The sequence below is a fragment of the Thunnus thynnus genome, chromosome 17 (genome assembly GCF_963924715.1).
Source record: "Thunnus thynnus chromosome 17, fThuThy2.1, whole genome shotgun sequence".
In the NCBI taxonomy this organism is placed as follows: Eukaryota; Metazoa; Chordata; class Actinopteri; order Scombriformes; family Scombridae; genus Thunnus; species Thunnus thynnus.
This window is the reverse complement of record NC_089533.1, coordinates 1395698-1415823: the sequence shown is the minus strand read 5'-3', so window position 1 is coordinate 1415823 and position 20126 is coordinate 1395698. Positions and strand designations below refer to the sequence as shown.

Here is a 20126-nt window from a genome sequence, read left to right as displayed (position 1 = left end):
TTTTTAAATCAGAAAACATGCAGAGGAGGTTGAAGTATGTTTTTTTGCCCTGAATACTATCTGCAGGTTTCCTCTTCAGGTTCCATCCGGTGCCAACGACCTAAACCAGCATGTCAGGGGCTCTTCTCATTTCTCTATTTTGTGCCTCCTCGTCTCCTCTCTCCTCCGTCCTCCTGATTGTGACCTGGAAATCGATCTCAGCGCGCCATGTTTAAGGGTGTCTCAATTCCTACAATGCATCTCGCGGAGAGAGGAGCAAGGAGAGAGGAGGCTTGCCGGAGGAGCTATAAGCAAGGATACACAGATGTATCCTTTGCAGAAGTTTTTCGACACCCGTAACGTATAGAAGAGGCATTACACACAGCTGGAATATACAAACCATTTGTAGTGCTTCACACAATAAAATATATAAAGGATATGTGTGTGTGTGTGCGTGTACGTGCGCGTTAAATAAAATATAACAATATGACATCTGTGCATTCTTGTCATATTATGCCATGTTGTAATTTGAATTAAAAGTAAATATATAAGTTGTCATGAACACTTATGCTCATCTGTCAGACATCATAAAATATAGCAGCAGGCTGTAACAAAACAATGGACAGCTGATGCAGCTCTGCAGCATGTTATATGTAATTGACATGACGGCTCTGATGCGAGGATGTCTCATTTTGTTAAATGTCTGTTTCCTTGACTCCTCTCTCCTTGTGTCTCCTCCTTGCCTCCTCCGTTCGCATCTCAGGTGGGAGGGACTAAGACGCGAGGAGAGGAGGCGAGGAAAGGAATCGAGGATGTACAAACTGAGAAATGAGAAGAGGGGCAGGCTTCATACATGCTGTCTTAGCCTGTATGAAGCCTGACCCAGGGGGTAAGAGTCCTTAAAACACAAAAAACAAGAAATCCACAAAACAAACAAACCAGACCAGGAGGTGCCATTAGTTTCTTTAATAAGTCATTTTCCAGTACAAGATGCTGCATCACGTTTCGTCTTTTTTGCTGCTGTTTGTTTTTTAATTTTATTTTTATTTTTATTTTTTTTAATTTTTTTTTTTTTTTTTTTTAGGAATGACATTATCAATAGAAGATTTATACACAGTGAGCGATCTGGACGGGGGTGGGGGGTTGCGGGGGGTAGGAGGGGAGTTAATTGTGCTGATGTGTTTGGTCCTGATACTTAAAACTGAGTCGGCAGATTGTGACGTGAAGACGCTGGAATGATTTTAATTCTGATATAAAACCGAAGGAATGTCGTCTCAGCTGATTATCATCTCAAGAAAAAAGAAAAAAAAAATCACTGTGGTGTGGCCTGATCAAACAATACTGATCAATAAAAAAATATCAAAATAGGGATGTCCCGATCAAGCTTTTTTTGCCCCAATCAGAGTCATTTAATCGTTTCCCAATCAAGTCCCAATCCAAAACTTATTTCCCTAAATAATGCAGTTGCACAATGCGCACCTCAAGTACATTAAAATGATTAAAATCAATCCAATGTATATGCTTGACGATTGAATAGCTCTGCAATGCATTAAGAAAAAACTGCCTGCATCCAGCAGTGTCTGAAATGTAGTGTGGAGAGGGTAGAGCGTACCGTGGCTCCAAAAGCTCCAGAAGACTGCGAAAACCTGCATTCTCTATTGCAGTGAAGTCCTGGTCAACTGAAACCATGAATCAGTTACCCTCTCTCATCATTTTAGCCTTGTTGCTGTCTCGAGGAAACTTCTTCCTCCTTTTAAAAGCGTCATCCAGCTGCTTCAGTGCAGCCTTTGCCTGACTTACCTGAATGAACTTGTATTCTGTTAAATGTTTATTTTTTACGTGATAGTATTGAACGCAGCTCTGTTACTACTGCCTCACAAAATGCTCACATTGCAGACATTACAAGTGGATGTTGGACTGCTTTGGTTTTCCAAATTAAAATATTTCCATACTGCATCTGCGTCCTGCCACCAACTGTTTCTAACACTTGTGTGACAGCTGATGTAAAACAAAGGATTGGACTTAGGTTCTTGCTCAATATAGCTGTTACTGATCAGTTTAAATATGCCTTGATCGGCCCCAGTACTGACCTCTGCAATCAGATCGGGACATCCCTACAGAATAACACCAGATTCTTAACAATACAGTAACAGACCTGCGAGCAGCCACAGCTGTAAGTAAAACACTAGTAAACTGGCTCAAAGGAAAGTCCTCACACTGGTTGGCAAAAGACTGAAAAGTACTCTTTACTGCAGAGTCTGAACCAGGACCCCGCATCCCGAAAGCATCTTAAGGCGAACGTAACCGTCAAATCTGTTTCCCAAAAGCATTGTAACTTCAGACGCTTGGAGAGAGAATTATAGGTGAACGAGTGACTCGAGGTTCTGAAGCTGCGGGAGGAACTAAAAACATGTTTCACTCTAGTTTTTCTTTATTTTTAAATCTCCACTTTTATCATGAACATTGACGTTCTTTGTTAGAGTTATAATTTTTATAACCTCAAACCCTGTTTTTGATTTGAACACTTATGGTCTGCTTCTGCAGTAGCTGCTCAATATTGAGCTGCAACTAACGATTATTTTCATTATCAATTAATTTGTCCATTATTTTCTTGATTAATCGATTAAATGTTTGGTCCATAAAATGTCATCTTCAAATGTCTGATGCAGGTAGAGCTGCAACAATTAGTTGGTTAATCGATTAGTTGACCATTGCATTAAGCAAAAATGCCCAAAATTTGTTGCTCGCAGCTTTTCAAATGTGAGGATTTGAAGCTTTTGTGTCCAACATGACAGTAAACTGAATATCTTTGGATTTTGGACTAAACAAGACATCTGAAAACGTCACTATGAGCTTGAACGGCCGTTTTATAGATGATTTAAGGTTGCAACTAAGGATTATTTTCATTATCGATTAATCTATTTTCTCATTCAGAAAATGGTAAAAGATGTGGATCAGTGTTTTTCCCAAAGTCCACGATGACGTCCTCAAATGTCTTGTTTTGTCCACAACCCAAAGATATACAGTTTACTGTCATGGAGACTAAAGAAACCAGAAAATATTCACATTTACGAAGCTGGACTTTTTGTTGTCTTTGTTAGTGGTGGAGTTCTCCATTCCTGGGCTGGATTAAAATTAAGAGTTTCAATGATAAATTGATTAGTTGATCAACAGAAAATTTATCAGAATCTATTTTGATAATAGATTAATCGTCTTCCTGTTTCAGCTTCTCAAATGTGATGATTTAATGCTTTGTCTTACAAGATATTTAACTGAATATTTGGGGGTTTAAACTAAAGCTACAACCATGAGTCATGAGTTTTCTGGTTTCTTTAGCCCTCTGACAGTAGGTTGTGGACAAAACAAGACATTTGAGGATGTCGTCTTTGGGAAACACTGACCATTTTCTGACATTTGATGGACCAAACTAGTAGAGAAAATAATCGATAATGAACAAAAGAAGAGTCTCTCTAGACATCACCTGTGACTCTGGGAAATTGTAACAAACATTTTTCACTACTTTCTGACATTTTAGAGACAAAAACAATTGAGAAAAAGCACATTTTCTGCTTCTGTCTTGCGTAGGCAGTTTTCTGGTCTGTGTCAGACTTTTCATACCTAAACTACGTCCCTGCAACAGAAGGAGACCCTCTTTTAGGTACGAGCTCCTTGTTTCGTCTTGGGGTTACCCCGTTCTGCATCACATTCACTCTCCTCCATGTTTGTTTGTGTTGCCTTCATACAAATTTACCGCCTGCATCCGTGCCGTGCCAAGACTGCAAAACGTCTTCCAAATGACAAAAATATTGCCGTAAAGAGTGTGATTTGCAACACAACAAACAAACAAAAGATAGAGCATAATATGAAACGAAAGACAATTTTCTATCGTCACACAGTATATATTGTCATATCGCACAGTCCTAATTCAGATATCAGGAAACAATGCAACATGTAATCAAATGTTACGATTTGTAAATGAATCCCGTAGATATCAGCCTCAGTGTTTACTGTTCTCTCTCTCCTGCATCTGTATAACAGCTTTATTAAGCTAACGCTCACACAACACTTCCTTCTGCTGCTGCTTCACATTAAGACTTCAACTGGTGAAGAAACACAAGATGGCTTTTATTGTGAAGCAGCCAGAGGAAACACTGATTGCGATCAAAAGCACATCAACAAAAGTACGTTTGTTTGGCTTTTGTTGTATTCCGCTGTTGCCACAGTAACCACAGACTGAAATCTTCAGGATTATAACTTTAATCGATTGTTTACTTTCTTATATATAAACATTTCTTTGTGTTGTTTACAACATTTACACTTTGTTTGTGTATTTTTAATACATTCTGTATGGAGGGTTAAATGTGTGATCGTCACACTGCTCGTGCACTCACTGCTTTGGGAAACTCGAGTTTAAATTTAAGAGCGTTTGTAAAACTTGTGGGATCGATCAGGAGACGGGGCCCCAGTCGGTCCGGAGCTGCTGGTCTGATTCTTTACAAAAATATGAAATACTCAAACTTGGTCCTGAAGTATTTGTGCTCTGTATCAGAGAAGTACTGCGACTCAGCTCGACACTCACGACAGTACAGACAAATTATCTACAAGCCCCCCCGACACACACTCGCGCGCACACACACACACACACAGACAGACAGACATGCACACACACACAGACACTTGCATAAGAGCAAATCAGTCAGAGTCCCCATATATATACATACACACATATATATATATATACATACATATATATATACATATATATATATATATGTATATATGCAAAAGAGCACAAAAGGTATGAAAATGTAAGAAAAAATTCATAAGGAAAAAAATTCATATATAGTATTTATAGAAAAGAGGAATAATACTTTGTTGTTCCAGGAGGTTAAAGGGTGTTGAGTCTGTTTTAGCTACTGTCACTGCCCACGCTGCTGCTGCTGCTGCTGCTGCTGCTGCTGCTGCTGCTGCTGCCGCCGTTGCTGCTGGTGCTCGCCGTGTCCGCTCGCTCTCGTTTGTGGATTTGCTCATGTGCTTTAAGGTGACCCGACTGGCTGAAAGTCTTCCCGCAATGGGGGCAGGCGTACGGCCGCTCCCCCGTGTGGATCTGCTGGTGAGCCTTCAGGTGGCCGAGGCGGCCGAAGCTCTTGCCGCACTGCGTGCAGCCAAACGGTCGCTCACCCGTATGGATCTTCTCGTGGGTTTTTAACACGCCGGAGTTGCTGAAAGTCTTGCCACACTGCGAGCAGGTGAACGGCTTCTCACCTGTGTGGATCTGCACGTGGTTGTGGTAGCTCGTCTCCTTGGTGAAGCTCTTGCCGCAGTGCTGGCAGCAGAACGGCCGCTCGCCCGTGTGGCTCAGCTGGTGAGCTTTCAGCTCCTTCGACTGGCCGAAGCTCTTCCCGCAGGTGACGCAGATGAACGGCCGCTCACCCGTGTGCAGCCGCTGGTGAGATCGCAGGTCATCGGCCTTGGTGAAGCCTTTGGGGCAGTGTGCACACACGTACGGCTTCTGGCCGGTGTGGATCAGCTGGTGCCGTTTGAGGTTGCCGGCCTGGCCGAAGCTCTTGCCGCACTGTGAGCAGGTGTAAGGCCGCTCGCCTGTGTGGATGCGTTGGTGTGTTTTGAGGTTTCCAAGCGTGCTGAAGTTCTTCCCACACTGTGTGCAAGAGAAAGGCTTCTCACCCTGCATGTTGCGAGGTTTCCTCGCCGTTGGGTTTTGTGTTTTGGTTGTGATGACCAGACTCCCGCCTCCCTGCCCAGCCGCCGTCACATCAGCAGACATCTTCCCCTCCGCGGCTGGCTGCAGCTCGTAGAGTGTCCCGCCTCCAAACTCAGGGTCCAGTTTGCCTATGCCGTCCATCAGCAGGGCGTCGGGCCGCAGCTTGTTGAGCTCGGTGCGGAGCTCGGCCATGTGGATGGACTCCAGGCCGTTGTGCTGCAGGTGGCCAGAGATGGCGTTGCATTCTGGGTACTCAGACTTCAGGGAGCCCAGCTCCGTGGTGTAGTAACACTGCAGGTCCACGTGGTGGTCTGACTTGATGTACTCCAGCGTGTCCGTCACCTGCAACAAGCAAACAGCTGCAGTCAGGGAGGAAGCTCCAACCAGGTTCTTTCATCGACTCAATCAGATAAATACAAAATACACAGAGACAAAGAACCAAATCAGTCGTCCAAAAACTATTAAACACACGTCAGTGAGTCACACCGCTACACTGGTTGACATGTTCCTTCATCGTTGAGAGTTTGGTCACGTTAGTTAGTTTAGAAAGCATGTGTGGAAACATGGTTCTATTTACAGCTTCAATAGCTTGTTGTGCTGGATCACAACCTCTGACTTTGTCCTGAAGTTCTTTGAGACATTTACAATGTAGTACCCAAACTCTTCATCATGAAGGAACATGTCACCCAGTGCAGCTTTGTGCCTCACTGATGGTTTTTAACAGTTTTTAGACAACAACGGAGGAATCAGATATATCAGGCTTTGATACACACAACACTTGTTAGTAGATCAGTTCATTGTTGGTTTGGATCCAAACATGAGATTTGTTGACATGAAGAAAAATAGAGAAAATCACCAGAACTATTTAATAGGAACAGGATAGACTCCTCTGTCTTTGACAGTACTGAAAATCAAACCTTGATACTGTGGAATACCTTAACACCATAACACCACCTAAGCCTGGTAAGCTGGTGTCTGTTTAACAGGATTTGCAGCCGTCAGTTAATGATCTTAAGATCTGGAGACACACTGAGCTCAGACTGGATCTCTACAGGAGAACGCATCCAGACAGGTGGACGAGGAGGGTGACATCATCAAAGATTATCATTAAAAGGGTGAGTCCAGCCAAATCACAAAAAAACAAATCATTTTTCCTCTGTTACATCTAGCGATGTGTGAGTTTGCAGATGGTGGTATACACCGTTTTCATATTTTAGTAAAAAGTGGTTCCAATTAGAGCTGAAACTAACTGTTATTTTCACACTGACACCCTCCATCACCCCCCTGACAGACTCATCTCGTACGTTGTCTTAACTCACACTACCACATTTTAATCTTCCTTTAGAGTGCACACTGAACATAAGCATCGAAACCCGGTCGGTGTCCAGTGACAATTCCAATAAACTTTATTCAAAAGAGGACAACAGCGTTCAATGTCATCAGATTGGGCGAGTTTCCTACTTTTTATTGAACTGAGTGTGTGAGAGTTGTTTTGGGCGGGTTGTGATATTATTGAGGTTGACAGTTGGAGTTCAGTCGGTTCAGCTCGACACACGATGACTGATAACTGATGAGCATCAAAAACAAACATCAGTTCAGTTGATTAAAACTAGAGGCGTGCTGCAGAGATCGAGGATCCACTCTGAACCAACCCAACACACCTCCGCAGCTCTCTGACATTAACGTTTAATGAACATTCATTATTTTTATTCTGGGGCTGCGATTAGTCTATAATATGTTTAAAGCTTTTGGGGGGACAAAAAGGCATTCACAGTTTCTCAGAGCTTGCGGTGAGCTAAATTCCAAAATCTCAAGATTTCCAATTTACTGTCAGACAAAGAAACAGGACAGGTGAACAAGAACAGGTGTGAACAGGTGTGAACAGGTGTGAACAGGTGTGAGCGGTCTGGTTTTACCTGGGAGATATAGTCAAACACTGAGCTGGGCTCGTAGTGCGACTTGTAGTCCAGCTCTGTGACATCGGTATGGTGGAACGGGCCCAGGTGGTGGTTGCCGTGGTGACCGTGATGCTCAGACTTTATGTAGTCCAGGCCGCTGATCTCCATCTTGATCTGGTCCTGGCCCAGCTCAGCGGTGGACAGCGGCTGGATCTCCGACAGGTCGACGGTCCGGATGGGCTCCAGGTCCCCGTCCTCCGGTTCGCTCTTCACACACGGCAGCATCACCAGCGGCTCGGCGATCTCCGCCGCTAGCGAGCTGAGCGTCGGCGTGGGGCAGTCAGAGGATAGGAGAGCCAGCGCCGGGGCCGAGGCGGCGGGCCCTGGGCCGCAGTCCACCTGCAGGGAGGTGTCCAGAGGCGGGGGGGCAGGGGCGCACTCGGGGGGCAACCCGAGACTCAAACACTCAGTCTCTAAGTCTGTCATGGTGAGGGGCTGAGCTACTCCTCCTCACCTCACTCTGATTCAACACCTGAAGTATTGCTGAGGTTATCAACTCCACCTTCCTCCTCTTCCTCCTCCTCCTCCTCCTCCTCCTCCTCCTGCTGTCCTTCCTCCCGCTCCCCCCTCTGCTGCCGAGGTTGAAAATCTACCTGTCCTGAGAGAGGAGGAGCCAGCTGGTAGGGGGCGTGTCCCTGAGTGTCTCCTCTGGGGATCCAATGACGACACGTTCTGCTGACGTCACCACCTACACCTGACTGGGACCAGCCTGCAGAGAGACAGGTGACATCACAAACAGACTGAGCAGCGACAAAAAAAATTAATCACTAACTATTTTGATAATCAATTAATCAATTCAGTCATTTTTCAAGCAAAAATGTAGTTTTTTAAAAAACAATGAGAAGGCAGAAATATTCTCACATGTTGCATGTTTGTTCAGCAGAGACAGCAGGAAAGTGAAAACAGTGATCAGTTCAGAAATGAAACAATTAGTCCATAAATCAATCGAAAGAAGATAAATCAGCAACTACTGTGTATTGATAATCAAATAATTGTTTTAGTAATTTTTTGGAAAAATGCTAAATATTTGCTGGTTGCAGCGGAGACTGTGGAATAATATTAAACCATAGACGTTGTTCTATCGTTTCATATTATGTTCTCTTGTTATTTCAACAAAGGAGCAATAAAAACAGCTGCAGCCTGCAGAATATTTAATGTAAGACGTTGCTTATTTAGTTTTTGACAGTCTGACGTCCTTTTCAGGCTCGGGGTGATTTTATAGGAGACGCAGCTGGGTGACGTCATATTTTCCTGAAGGAGCCGAGACGTATGCGTGAAACAGAAAAGAAGACAGATTCATGATTCAGTATTTTTACTTTATGAATAAATATGAAAAGCTGCTGTTGGTGATGGTAGTTTTCCTGATGTGCTGTATTACAATCATGTTTATTAATAAAACTACATTAAATCTGTTTTCTGTCCCGTCATATCAGCTGACCAATCAATGAACACACTGGATCAAAGGGGCGTTGCCGTCTTCGGTAAAGGATACACCTGCGCTTCCTCGCTCTGAACTCCTCCAGGTGCATTTGACGGATCCATAAATTAGCTTAATGAGAAGCACCCACGGTTGTTGGCAGAGATGATGATGATGATGGTTGATATCCTGAACCCTCTGCACAAATCTGTCCACAGCTGATGCACTAAGGTAACTCTGATAAGTGAGTCTATGTTCTTCACACGATCTCTGAGACACAACTCTTCAAATGAGTTTTTAACCCACCATGCAGAGCGGATCTCCGTCATCCCGGGAAGGATGTAACGTTAAATTAATGTTGAGATGAAACACAACGTGCTTTACATAAAACGACAAAACAATTGCAACATGATTCATTCATTCAGTTATTTATTTGTCACAAAGTACAGTGGAGCACCTTATATGTGGTATTATTATTCATGAATTAATGATTACTTCACAGAAAGTGACATATCGTGATGTGTATTGTTATCGGCACACAGCACAGCCTTAACTTCAGCTTCTCAAAGCTGAGAATCTGAATTTTTCTGTCATACGTGACACTAAATGTAAATCTATAGTATCTGTGGATTGTTGATCAGACGTCACCTTGAGTTCTAAGAAATTATAACCAGCAATTTTCACTATTTTCTGACATTTATAGACAAAATGATTAATTGAGGAACTATCAGTTCAGAGATGCAGGATCTGGGTTTGAAGACGTCTGAGATTCCTGTGTCCCAATTTTTGGGAATTCAAAACATAAATGTGAGATGATTTGGCTTTGAAACGGGATTGTGAACATGTCAGAAGATCTGATTAAATATCTTTAATTACATTTTGCATGGACGCAGCTTCTCAAACATAATTGTCTTTGTCATACGTGACAGTAGATTGAGTAACTAAGCTTATGGAAACGTGACACTACGCCTGCATGACAACAGATTTATAATAACTGTGTTATTACAAGGTAACGGACACACAGCTGTGTTACTTGGTTGATTGTGTGAATGTAAACATACTGAATAAAATGTCAGTCTAGTCTGTTGTTTGCTGTGAAAATACTTTAAGATAAACAGTAGAGATTCTGGTCAACACATCAGATTTAAAGATTACTGATGTACATTCAGTATTAGCTCAAAGTAACACAGTCTAATCCAACTAGAGCTGCAATGACTCATTGATTAGGTGTCAACTATTAATCATCACCTATTTTGATGACCAATTAATCGTTTTGAGTCATTTCTTAAGACGAAAATGTCAAAATTCTCTGATTCCAGCTTCTTAAATGTGAATATTTTCTGGTTTCTTCAGTCCTCTATGACAGTAAACTAAATATCTTTGAGTTGTGGACAAAACAAGACATTTTTTCACCAATGAAAATAATTGTTTGTTGCAGTTCTAAATCCAACAGCTCTCTTCACCAAGGTTATACTGTTGAGTTTTAGAAAGGTGTTGATTCAACTTTATGCTCATACTGGAGGCTGGAGTTTGTGCTGCTGAGAGGAGTTTACCTCAGTCAACACTTTTAAACCTCACAACATTTTTGGCACCGACTAAATGTGTTTATGTCATTGAATATCAAAAACTGTCAAAGGTGATGTCAGTTAACTGTTAATCGGTTCACCGCCAAGAACATTTTTGACTGATTACGCATGTCTATAGGTTAACGCTAACGGCTAAACAATTACACATTCATAACATCAGATCTTCTTTTTGAATGGATAAAGAAGCAGTGTAAGACCGACTTCTACACCGAGTGTTGCTTTATGGGTTGTTTGTAGCATTAATGTTGCTAGGATAGCGTATAGTGAGTGTATTAGAGTCAGTCAGCACTAAAAGTGTTTCGTTAGTGTTTAACCTGCAGGAGTTTCTGAAGGATCGTGTGATGTGTTTTCTGCTACAGAAAAATAAATGAATGATGAGTGAAAATGAGTCCAAAGCGTCTTCCGACAGCTCTACTGCAGAAACAGAATATGTCAAGCTGCCAAATACCACTGTGACAGATGATAAGGAGCTCAAAAAGACAACCAGGCAGTCTTATAAATGCTAACTGCCGCTTCCAAGAGCCTGGTAGGAAAGTGTATGAGTATGTACCTATACTACGATATAAGTTATATTCAAAAAGTTACGTAATTTTTCCAAAAACAGCTGTTGGGAAAGGGGGGTCGTGTTACATTCATATTATTATTTATGTTTATGTGCCATCAAGAGCTACTGTGACTAAACGCATTGAAAAAGACGTTGAGGAGAAGAAGGACGAGTTCAAAGTCAAGCTAACGTTAGCTCTAACAAACGAAAGCTACATCACAACTTTTCTTAAAAATGAAGCGGTTAGTTACCAGTTAACGGCTGTCGGTCTGTAAAAAGCAAAATGAACCGAAACTGACGTCCCTAGTTCTGATTTAAAATCATCATTTCTCCAGTTCCAGCCTGTAATTTATGTTCGGAGTTCATGTTTGGATGTTTGTGTTCAGACAACATTGAACAACTTTTAACTCTTTTATCAGTGACAGATCAGTTCATTACTAAAGAGTTTACTAGATAAGACATTTCTTTTAATGGTTTTAATGGTACCTGATTTAGTAAATCACTATACTAATATATATATATATATATATATATATATATATATATATATATATATATATATATATGTGTGTGTGTGTGTGTGTGTGTATAAAAGAGGAGCTAGAAAAGATGTGGGGAGTGAAGGCAACAGTGGTTACAGTGGTAATGGGAGCACTGGAGGCTGTGACCCACATACTGGGAGAGTGGCTCCAGTAGATTCCAGGTACAACATCTGAGGTCTCTGTCCAGCAGAGCGCAGTCCTAGGAACAGCTAAGATACAAACTCCCAGCAGGCCTCTGGTAGAGACACCCCCCCCCCCCCCCCCCCCCCCCATGGGAGGGAGGGGGGTGAGAAGGGGATTTTTTATGAATGTGTTAGTAGTTACTAACAACTTAGGAAAGACTTCACGCATAAATGAAGCGTCAGATTAATGAACAATGTACGTGATCAGGTCAGAAAAGCAGAATCTGAGTCCCAGTTCAAAACAGAAATATATGAGATGATTTGGCTTTAAAACAGGATTGTGGACACATCAGATAATCAGATTAAATATCTTTAATTAGGACATTTTGCATGACTACAGAGAGGTGATATCTTTATATTTGTATGATTCATGTATTTGTAGTTTTTCAAAACATGTTTGTCATTCTCAGTGTGCGTTAACTGCTTGTGTATTTAAGGAAAGATGTTGATCTTTGGTACAAACCAAAATGACAAGCAAATTATCTGATAGGAAACAGCTGTAACATTATGTAACGCAGAATTTAACCACAAATAAAAAGATCTTGTGAGCATCATGTACATTAACATCAGCTCAGTCAGTTCAATAATCTCCCTGAGGAGAAAAGAAGCTTTTTGTTAGTGATTTAGGTTAAAATTGAGGACAAATTACATATATTATTGTTCATTTAACATCTATATTTTTAGTAAAATGTCCACCCATACTTCTTCTGATTGGATGATTATAAAGTATGTTTAACAGGTTTTGTTTTAGAAGATTTTCTCTGTGTAGCTTCTCTGTTTTAAAGGTGCAGTGTGTAGAATTTATCGGCATCTAGCAGAATGGACTTGGCAGAAATGGAACATAATATTCACAAGTATGTTTTAATTAGTGTATAATCACCTGATAATAAGAATCATTGTGATTTTGTCACTTAGAATGAGCCCTTTAAAGCTACGGAGGGAGCGGATCCTTTTCCACGGTGCCCGCCATGTTTCTACAGTAGCCCAGATAGGACAAACCATACACTGGCTCTAGAGAGGGCTTTTCAGATTTTTCACAAGTTTTGTGGCCACCGTAGGTTCTCCTACACACTTGGAGGTATTCAGCTGGCTGCAACCTCACTGCTAGCTAGCACACTGGTCCTTTAAATGTGGTGTGTTGTTTCACTACTTAAACTGTATTTTGGTTTCTTATAAGTCCATGTCAGTTTTAAATGAGCATTGCAAAAACAACAAGTACTACTAGGGATGCACGATATTGGATTTTTTGCCGATATCCGATATTTCCAACTCATTGTGGCCGATTGCCGATACCGATATATGCTCATATTTTTTTCTAGCTGGCTGAGGAGGCCATTATGCGTGCAAGCATAGATGTAAGATCAAGAAAGACAATATATGAAGGAAGAACTCAGGAAGACTGGAGTTCAGGAGTTCAGCATTAAAACTTGAATGAACCTGCCAAGTGGGAGCAGCAGTAGAGTTTTCATTGAGTTTATTAGACAGACAGGATTAATGTGTAGGATTTAATCTCTGGTCCACACTCTGGAGCAGAAGGTGGCGCTAATGCACCTAATACGCTGGTTGCCAACCGCCGTTATAAACCAAAAAGAAATAGTGTTTTTCCCCAAACAGAGTGGTACATCCTGTCAGCCGAAGTGTTTCCTATCTGCACAGCTGAACGTAGCAGTTCCTCGACGGACTGTTTCACCCTGACGGTCCCGGTGTTTCCTCCACAGGCTGCACTTCACTCAGCTGCTTCTTCCCACTTTAACCTGAATAACGAACCGGGGCTCGGTGCTCCGGTTGGATCCACATGGAGAGCCGAGGCTAACGTTAGCTGAGAGGCTAGCGGAGCGTTAGCCACAGCATGACCGAAGGGAAGCTAGCTACCAGCTAGCCTCTGCTAGCCTCCCAGATAATTTTAGCCCCGGCTTTCCGTTTGGAACCAACTGGATCCAAGCTGGTCTGATGGACAGCGGAGTGAAGTGCAGCCTGCAGAGGAAGCACCAGGAATGTCAGGGTGAAACAGTCCGTCAAGGGAAGCAGTCAGGCGGGCGGAGGGGAAGGCGACATATCGGCCTCTCATAATCGGCAGAATTTGCGATATGCAGCAAATATGATGCCGATATTTTATTTTGGAGCTTTTATCGTCCCGATACCGATGACGTGCTGATAACATTGTGCATCCCTAACTACTCCCTGACCGATTCATTGGTTTGGTTGATTAATCTGTTCCAGCGGGACATTTGATTAATTATGCTAACTGGTGGGACTTGGCTCTGATGGTGGCCGACGGCTGGGCAGCCTCCAGTCACTCGGGGATGTACATCACAGTTTTGCACGGAGGCTCTATACACAAAGTCGAGGTAATCGGGGTTTTCCTGCCATTATACGGCTCAGGCGCAGCACCTGAGAGTTTTTTCAAAGCGCCTAAGTTGAATGAAAAGGCAAAAACTATGATGAGAATCTCTACTGCGTTTTCATCTGCTTTGTCCACAGTCTCTCATCCACCGTCAGTATGTTGTACACAACCGCATCGCACTGGTTAAACTAATAGTGAAGTGTTACCAACACGCTAAAATGAAAGTTGTCTGCATGTAGTCTAACTGTTTATCTTTGCCACTAATCTTAAAATTTGGCAAATTCTAGTAAACTTGCTGCTGGCTGAGACAAAGCAGCTCCTCCTCTCTGCCAGCAGTGAATCACAGCAGCAGCAGGAGGAGGAGGAGGAGGAGGAGGAGGAGGAGGAAGGACTGATACTGACTGATGTCTTCATTCTTTCTAAACTTCACTATTTTGATGTCAGAAATATTATTTATTTTACTGACATGTTAGATTTGTTTCCAGTGAGATATTGTTGAGTTTAACAGTATTTAAAACATAAATCAATTCTAATCCTGTTCACTATTTATTCTTTTTTTTAAAAATATTATAACTAAGAAAAAACAACAATTTTTGAGTAATGAAAAAGAAGTGGTGAGAGTATTGATTAAGAAGCGGGCTAACGAGTATAGATGACATGAAGATATAATCCTAACATGGTTAGTGGCTTCGCCTTGACTTTGGGAGGATGAGCAGGTTTTAGGTATTTATTATTTTGACTTAGATGTTCAGTTTGACAGTTATTCAGTTTCTAATAAAGTCAAAGATGCTTCATTTCCATTTTCTCATGGGGGGGGGAGGGGGAGCCAGTTAAATGGCTTTTGGCTTTTTCCTGCTCTTAACTATGGTTGTTATATCAGCCTTTAAAAACCACTATCAGTTGACCTCTAGTAGTCGGGGTCACGTTTCACATGTCTATGAGTTGTTAACAGCTCCACCAAATAGTACATTAACTCAAGTACTGTATTTAAGTACAGTTTTGACATACTTGTACTTTACTTGAGTATTTCCATGTGATGCTACTTTCTACATTTCAGAGGGAAATATTGTACTTTCTACTCCACTACATTTATTTGACAGCTTTAGTTACTTTTCAGATGAAGATTTGACACAATGGATAATATAACAAGCTTTTAAAATACAACACATTGTTAAAGATGAAACCAGTGGTTTCCAACCTTTTTGGCTTTTGACGTCTTACAAAAAGCAGTGTGTAGTCGGGGTCACATTTCACATGTCTATGAGTTGTTAACAGCTCCACCAAATAGTGATTTTTCCCTCTAAACTTCTCACATGCTTTCATTTCAATAAATGTTCAAATGATCCAATATTTCAGCAAAAATCAAAGATTAGAGAAAAAGTCCAAAAACTGAAAACACATTTGTGTATCAGAACTTTGTTTTTTCTTCTTTCCTCTCCCATTAATCATCTCACCACCCCTCAGATTTATCTGCTGACCCTTTGGAGGGGCCCGACCCCTAGGTTGGGAACCACTGGACTAAACTAGCTAACTGTATATAAAGTAGTGTAAACTAGCTCCACCTCCAGCAGCTACAACAGTAACATGCTGCTCTAACACTGATGCTTCACTATTAATAATCTAATGATGTCATATATAATAATCTATCAGTCAGAGGGACCAAACCACTACTTTTACTGCAATACTTTAACTACATCAAGCTCATAATACTTATGTACTTTTACTGCAATACTTTAACTACATCAAGCTCATAATACTTATGTACTTTTACTGCAATACTTTAACTACATCAAGCTCATAATACTTATGTACTTTTACTGCAATACTTTAACTACATCAAGCTCATAATACTTATGTACTTTTACTGCAATACTTTAACTACATCAAGCTCATAATACTTTTACTGTAGTAGGATTTTATATGCAGGAGTTTTACTTGTAATGAAGTACTTTTACATTGTTGTATCGATACTTTTACTCTAGTAAAGGACCTGAGTACTTCTTTCTGACTAGTACTACTCCTGCTCTGGTTGGGAGCTGCAGCGGCCTCCCCGCACACACAAGCAGAAAAGTTCGGAGGCAGGCCGGCTGGTATCAGCTCTGGCAGCCGTTAACGTCAAAGTACGACAAGTCTGCACTTTTACAAAAACCCAACAGCGGCTGGAGTTGATCCGGATCTGCCGGCTCCAGCCTCCTCTCTGCCCGCTCGGCTCAGACTGCAGCTCTGTGAGTGAAACGTCTCTCCAGCTGTGGTTACCTGTCTCCTCAAACACTCAGGTAGCCTTTTCAACTCGCCACGCAACCTCTGCACAAACTGCCTGCAAGAATCTGGCGCTGATTTCCCTTCAGAGGATGCCTCGGTGTCAATACATGCTCCGGTTTGTGCGCAGGAACTTTAAGTTTCGGAGATTCTCGCGGCCGAAGTGAAAACTCTACATGACAGAGGAGAGAAATGCATTTAAAGCCGCTTTTCGGGCATACAAAGACAGGGCAAGGTGCCATGTCTAGCTAGCTAGCAGAGCTAGCCAGTGGCCATCTTGTTTATCACACTAACAGCCCGCTAAGCTAACTAGCGGGGCTAGCCGATGTTAGCATGGGGGAGAAAGTGAGAGTGGAGCGGGGAGGAGAGGACGGCAGCGGTCGGCTCGCCTCCCCCGCTGTCTGCTGCACTTTTTCTGCATTTAGCAGGCTGACTGCGCGCAGCGGGGAGCGGCTGACAGCTGCGAAACAAAAGACCTAAACTGTGTCAAATTATGAAATCTGTGCGGCCGACGGCGACACGGTGTCTGTCAGAGAGGCAGTGCACAGAAAGCAGGAAACTGAGCGGAGAACAGCGGCACACACAGCCGAGCAGGCGGGTAACAGCGGCGGGAGAGCGGTACGTTACCTGCGGGTGGTCCGGTTCATGGCTCCGCTGCCCGTCACTTGTAGCTAACTCCGCCGGACCCGCCACGTCCTCCTCGGCAGAACAACCCGCCGCCTCTCCGCCTCTCCTCCCCTCTACCGCTGCCTGATCCGCTCCCTGCTTCCTCCCCTCCTCCTTACCGTCCTTCCCTCCCTCCCTCCTTCCTCCCTTCTCTCTCGATCCTCTCCCCTCTCCGTATTCCCTCCTTCCTTCCCTCCCTCCTGCCCGCTGGCCGCTCGTGCACGGTAACTACGGCAACGGTAGTAGGTGGTACAGCTTTCAGTGTCGCGCGCGGTACCGATTCAAGCGGGCACGCGCTCGCCACATTGTTACAGCATCATCATCATCATCATCATCACCTCGTTCTTGTTTTTTGTTTTGGCTCCACGCGCCCGCTGTAGTATGATGAATGGATGAATGAATGAATGAACGAGCGAGCAGCACGCGCCCTGCTGCGCCGGGTCAACGCGGTCAAGTGGCAATTCACTGACGTCACGCCGTCAATAAAAAACAATGATATTAAAGAGGTACTGCAGATTTAAACGTTTTTTGAGCTGTAAACTAAATGATATGACTGTACTGCGATGAAACACATCAATGCTGCTGTTAATATTGATACTGACACCAAACTGATGGAAAAATCATTATTTCATGGATTGAAAATGGCTCAACCTGCCATCTGCTGTTTAAAATCAGCCCTGAAAGCTGTGATATGTACCTTTTCTGCATTAAAACGTCTAAAATTGACTACCTATGTTATATAGTTGTGTACTTAAAATTATCCCAAATGTTTCCAACAATGTTCAAACTCAGAGAAATCTGTAATTTTAATCAAGGTAATGGTCCATTTCATTTGGTCACCTGTCAACGAGGTGGATTGAAGTTAGCCGCCATATAGAAGAAAAGGAGACACAATATCAAAATGAGTTATTACATTACATTGAAGTCTGTTACTGCATTAGTGTTATCATTATCACTTTCCCATCGGACAGTTATAAACATACTCTGTAGTTTAATGTTTTCATACATGGAACAGTGTTTATCCATAATTTCTAAAAGGACGAGTTCACAATGTTCCAAGTGTGTCTAAGCAGCGGTGCGCACATCTCCAAATCTTGAGATTGTATTAGGTGCACGGTTGTGATAAAGACTAAACAAACAAAACAACAACGGCACTCACTAATCCATCTTCTTGTGTTTTTTATTGTGGACAGATGACAAACATGATGGCTTTATGGTTTTGTTTGTCAAGTGTGTGTTAAACCAGCAGTCAGGTGTCTGTAATCATTCCTCCTGTTCATTCTGGATATTCAAAGATCCTTCAAATGTGCTTTCAATGTAAGTGATGGAGGATAAAATCCACAGTGTGTCCACACAGTCATTTAAAAGTCTGTGTGAAGCTTCTATTCAGCTTCATCAGTCTGAGTTAGTCATATCAAGTGGATATCTGACACATTTACAGTCTTTTTAGCATCAAATTCCCTCTTTGTGTTTCCTCGGACAGTGTTTCCCTGTTGAGCTGCAGGTGGAAGTATAGTAACAAAAAGAGGAACTTTGGCACTAAAAAGACTGTAACGTTGAAAGATATCTACTTGATTTGACTCATTTGGACGCTGAAGCTTCATATTAGCTTCAGATAAACTTTGAAATACATTTTTTTTGCACAGAAGGAGGACTGTGGATTTTGTCCCCCATCACTTCCATTGTAAGGTCATTATGAAGGGATCTTCTAATGGTCAGTATGAACAGGAGGAATGATTACAGCAAGAAAAACAGGTTTCAGTGACTGTCGTTTTAAGACACAATTGAAAAATTGATCTAACAGATGGACAAAGGGGAACGATGCAGAAGTGCTTTGAGGAGTTTCTTTGGATGCTTTCAAACACTTTTTTTTCATGAAAGCTTGTTACTATTAGATATGAACATGAGCATGAAAAACATGAAAAAACCAGACGGTTTTCCAAAATGTCTAAATGTTCCTTTAACAGTTTGTTCCATCTGCAGACGGTAAAAAAGACTCGACAGGCCCAGATGGGTAATTGTGAACATTTATTGGTTTTGTTTTGAATTTTAACACTAAAAAGTACCCGCTCTCATTGACTAAAACAGGTAATAAAATAAAAACAAACAAAAAAAAAACAAAACACCATCACCATCGCCTTCATCATCACATCATCATGGCAGACAGTTGTAACTTGGCGTAAATGACATTCAGACGGTGCTGCTGTGATCAACACGGGGCACAAGGTAATACAGCCAAACACATCAGTGAAAAAGTCGAATTCACTGGCGAAAGTTGGCAATAATTCACTCAAAACTGACATTGGTCACAAAAAGGTCAAAGGTCATATCAGTTTTGAGTTAATTCACATTGACTGACGGACAACTCACATGTCGTCAGGAAAAAAAAATCTTTCCATTTCCTGGCTGAGGTCGATCTGTCCCAACCCTCTCAGTCACTGAACTCCAGCACTTTGTAAATTTTATTATTAAATGGGAAACTCTGATTTGGTTTGTAGAGTGCTGATTTACAAAACTGGGCACATTTTTTTTTATCAAAAGTATTGCATTAAATCCAAAACACTGAGATGAACCTCCTTTGACAAACACAAGCAAGTCAGTTCATCAGGATTATACAAGGAGTAGAAATAGCTTTTCAAAATAAAATTTAAAAAAAAACCCTTCTAGATTTTAACATCGATCACGTTTCGCTATGTCATTACAAACAGTCTGCTTTAAAGTAAAACAATTTAAAATAATAAAACTTAAAAACACTTAAACATCCCTTTCATCCCCTCATTCTCACTTTTGCATCAAACATTATGAGGACCTCAGATCGTTCCCTGAGGAACTCCTGCATGAAGTTTAAGAAGCTCCAGCTGTACTTCTACAAACTGACCATAAAGGGTTTCTTTAATGAACGCTTTAGGATTTTTTTTTTTTAACGC

At 41.9% G+C, this 20126-nt stretch overlaps 1 protein-coding gene across 1 annotated transcript; it reads right to left on the bottom strand.

Moving 5' to 3' along the window:
• Window positions 1–989: 989 nt before the first annotated feature.
• On the bottom strand, window positions 990–17567 carry si:dkeyp-113d7.1 (uncharacterized protein LOC407709 homolog). The gene is made up of 3 exons (XM_067570850.1): window positions 17161–17567; window positions 7618–8368; window positions 990–6043 (listed from the first exon to the last, which is right to left on the bottom strand). The coding sequence occupies exons 2-3, from the start codon at window positions 8083–8085 to the stop codon at window positions 4889–4891; spliced, it is 1623 nt and encodes a 540-aa protein (XP_067426951.1). The 5' UTR covers window positions 8086–8368; window positions 17161–17567; the 3' UTR covers window positions 990–4888.
• Window positions 17568–20126: the final 2559 nt, after the last annotated feature.

Excerpts from the sequence above, each read along its gene's own strand:
- si:dkeyp-113d7.1 (XM_067570850.1), bottom strand. The coding sequence starts at position 8,085 with ATGACAGACTTAGAGACTGAGTGTTTGAGTCTCGGGTTGCCCCCCGAG. Across the intron at positions 6,044-7,617 it reads TGTTTGACTATATCTCCCAG|GTGACGGACACGCTGGAGTA; the intron begins GTAAAACCAGAC and ends TGCTTGTTGCAG.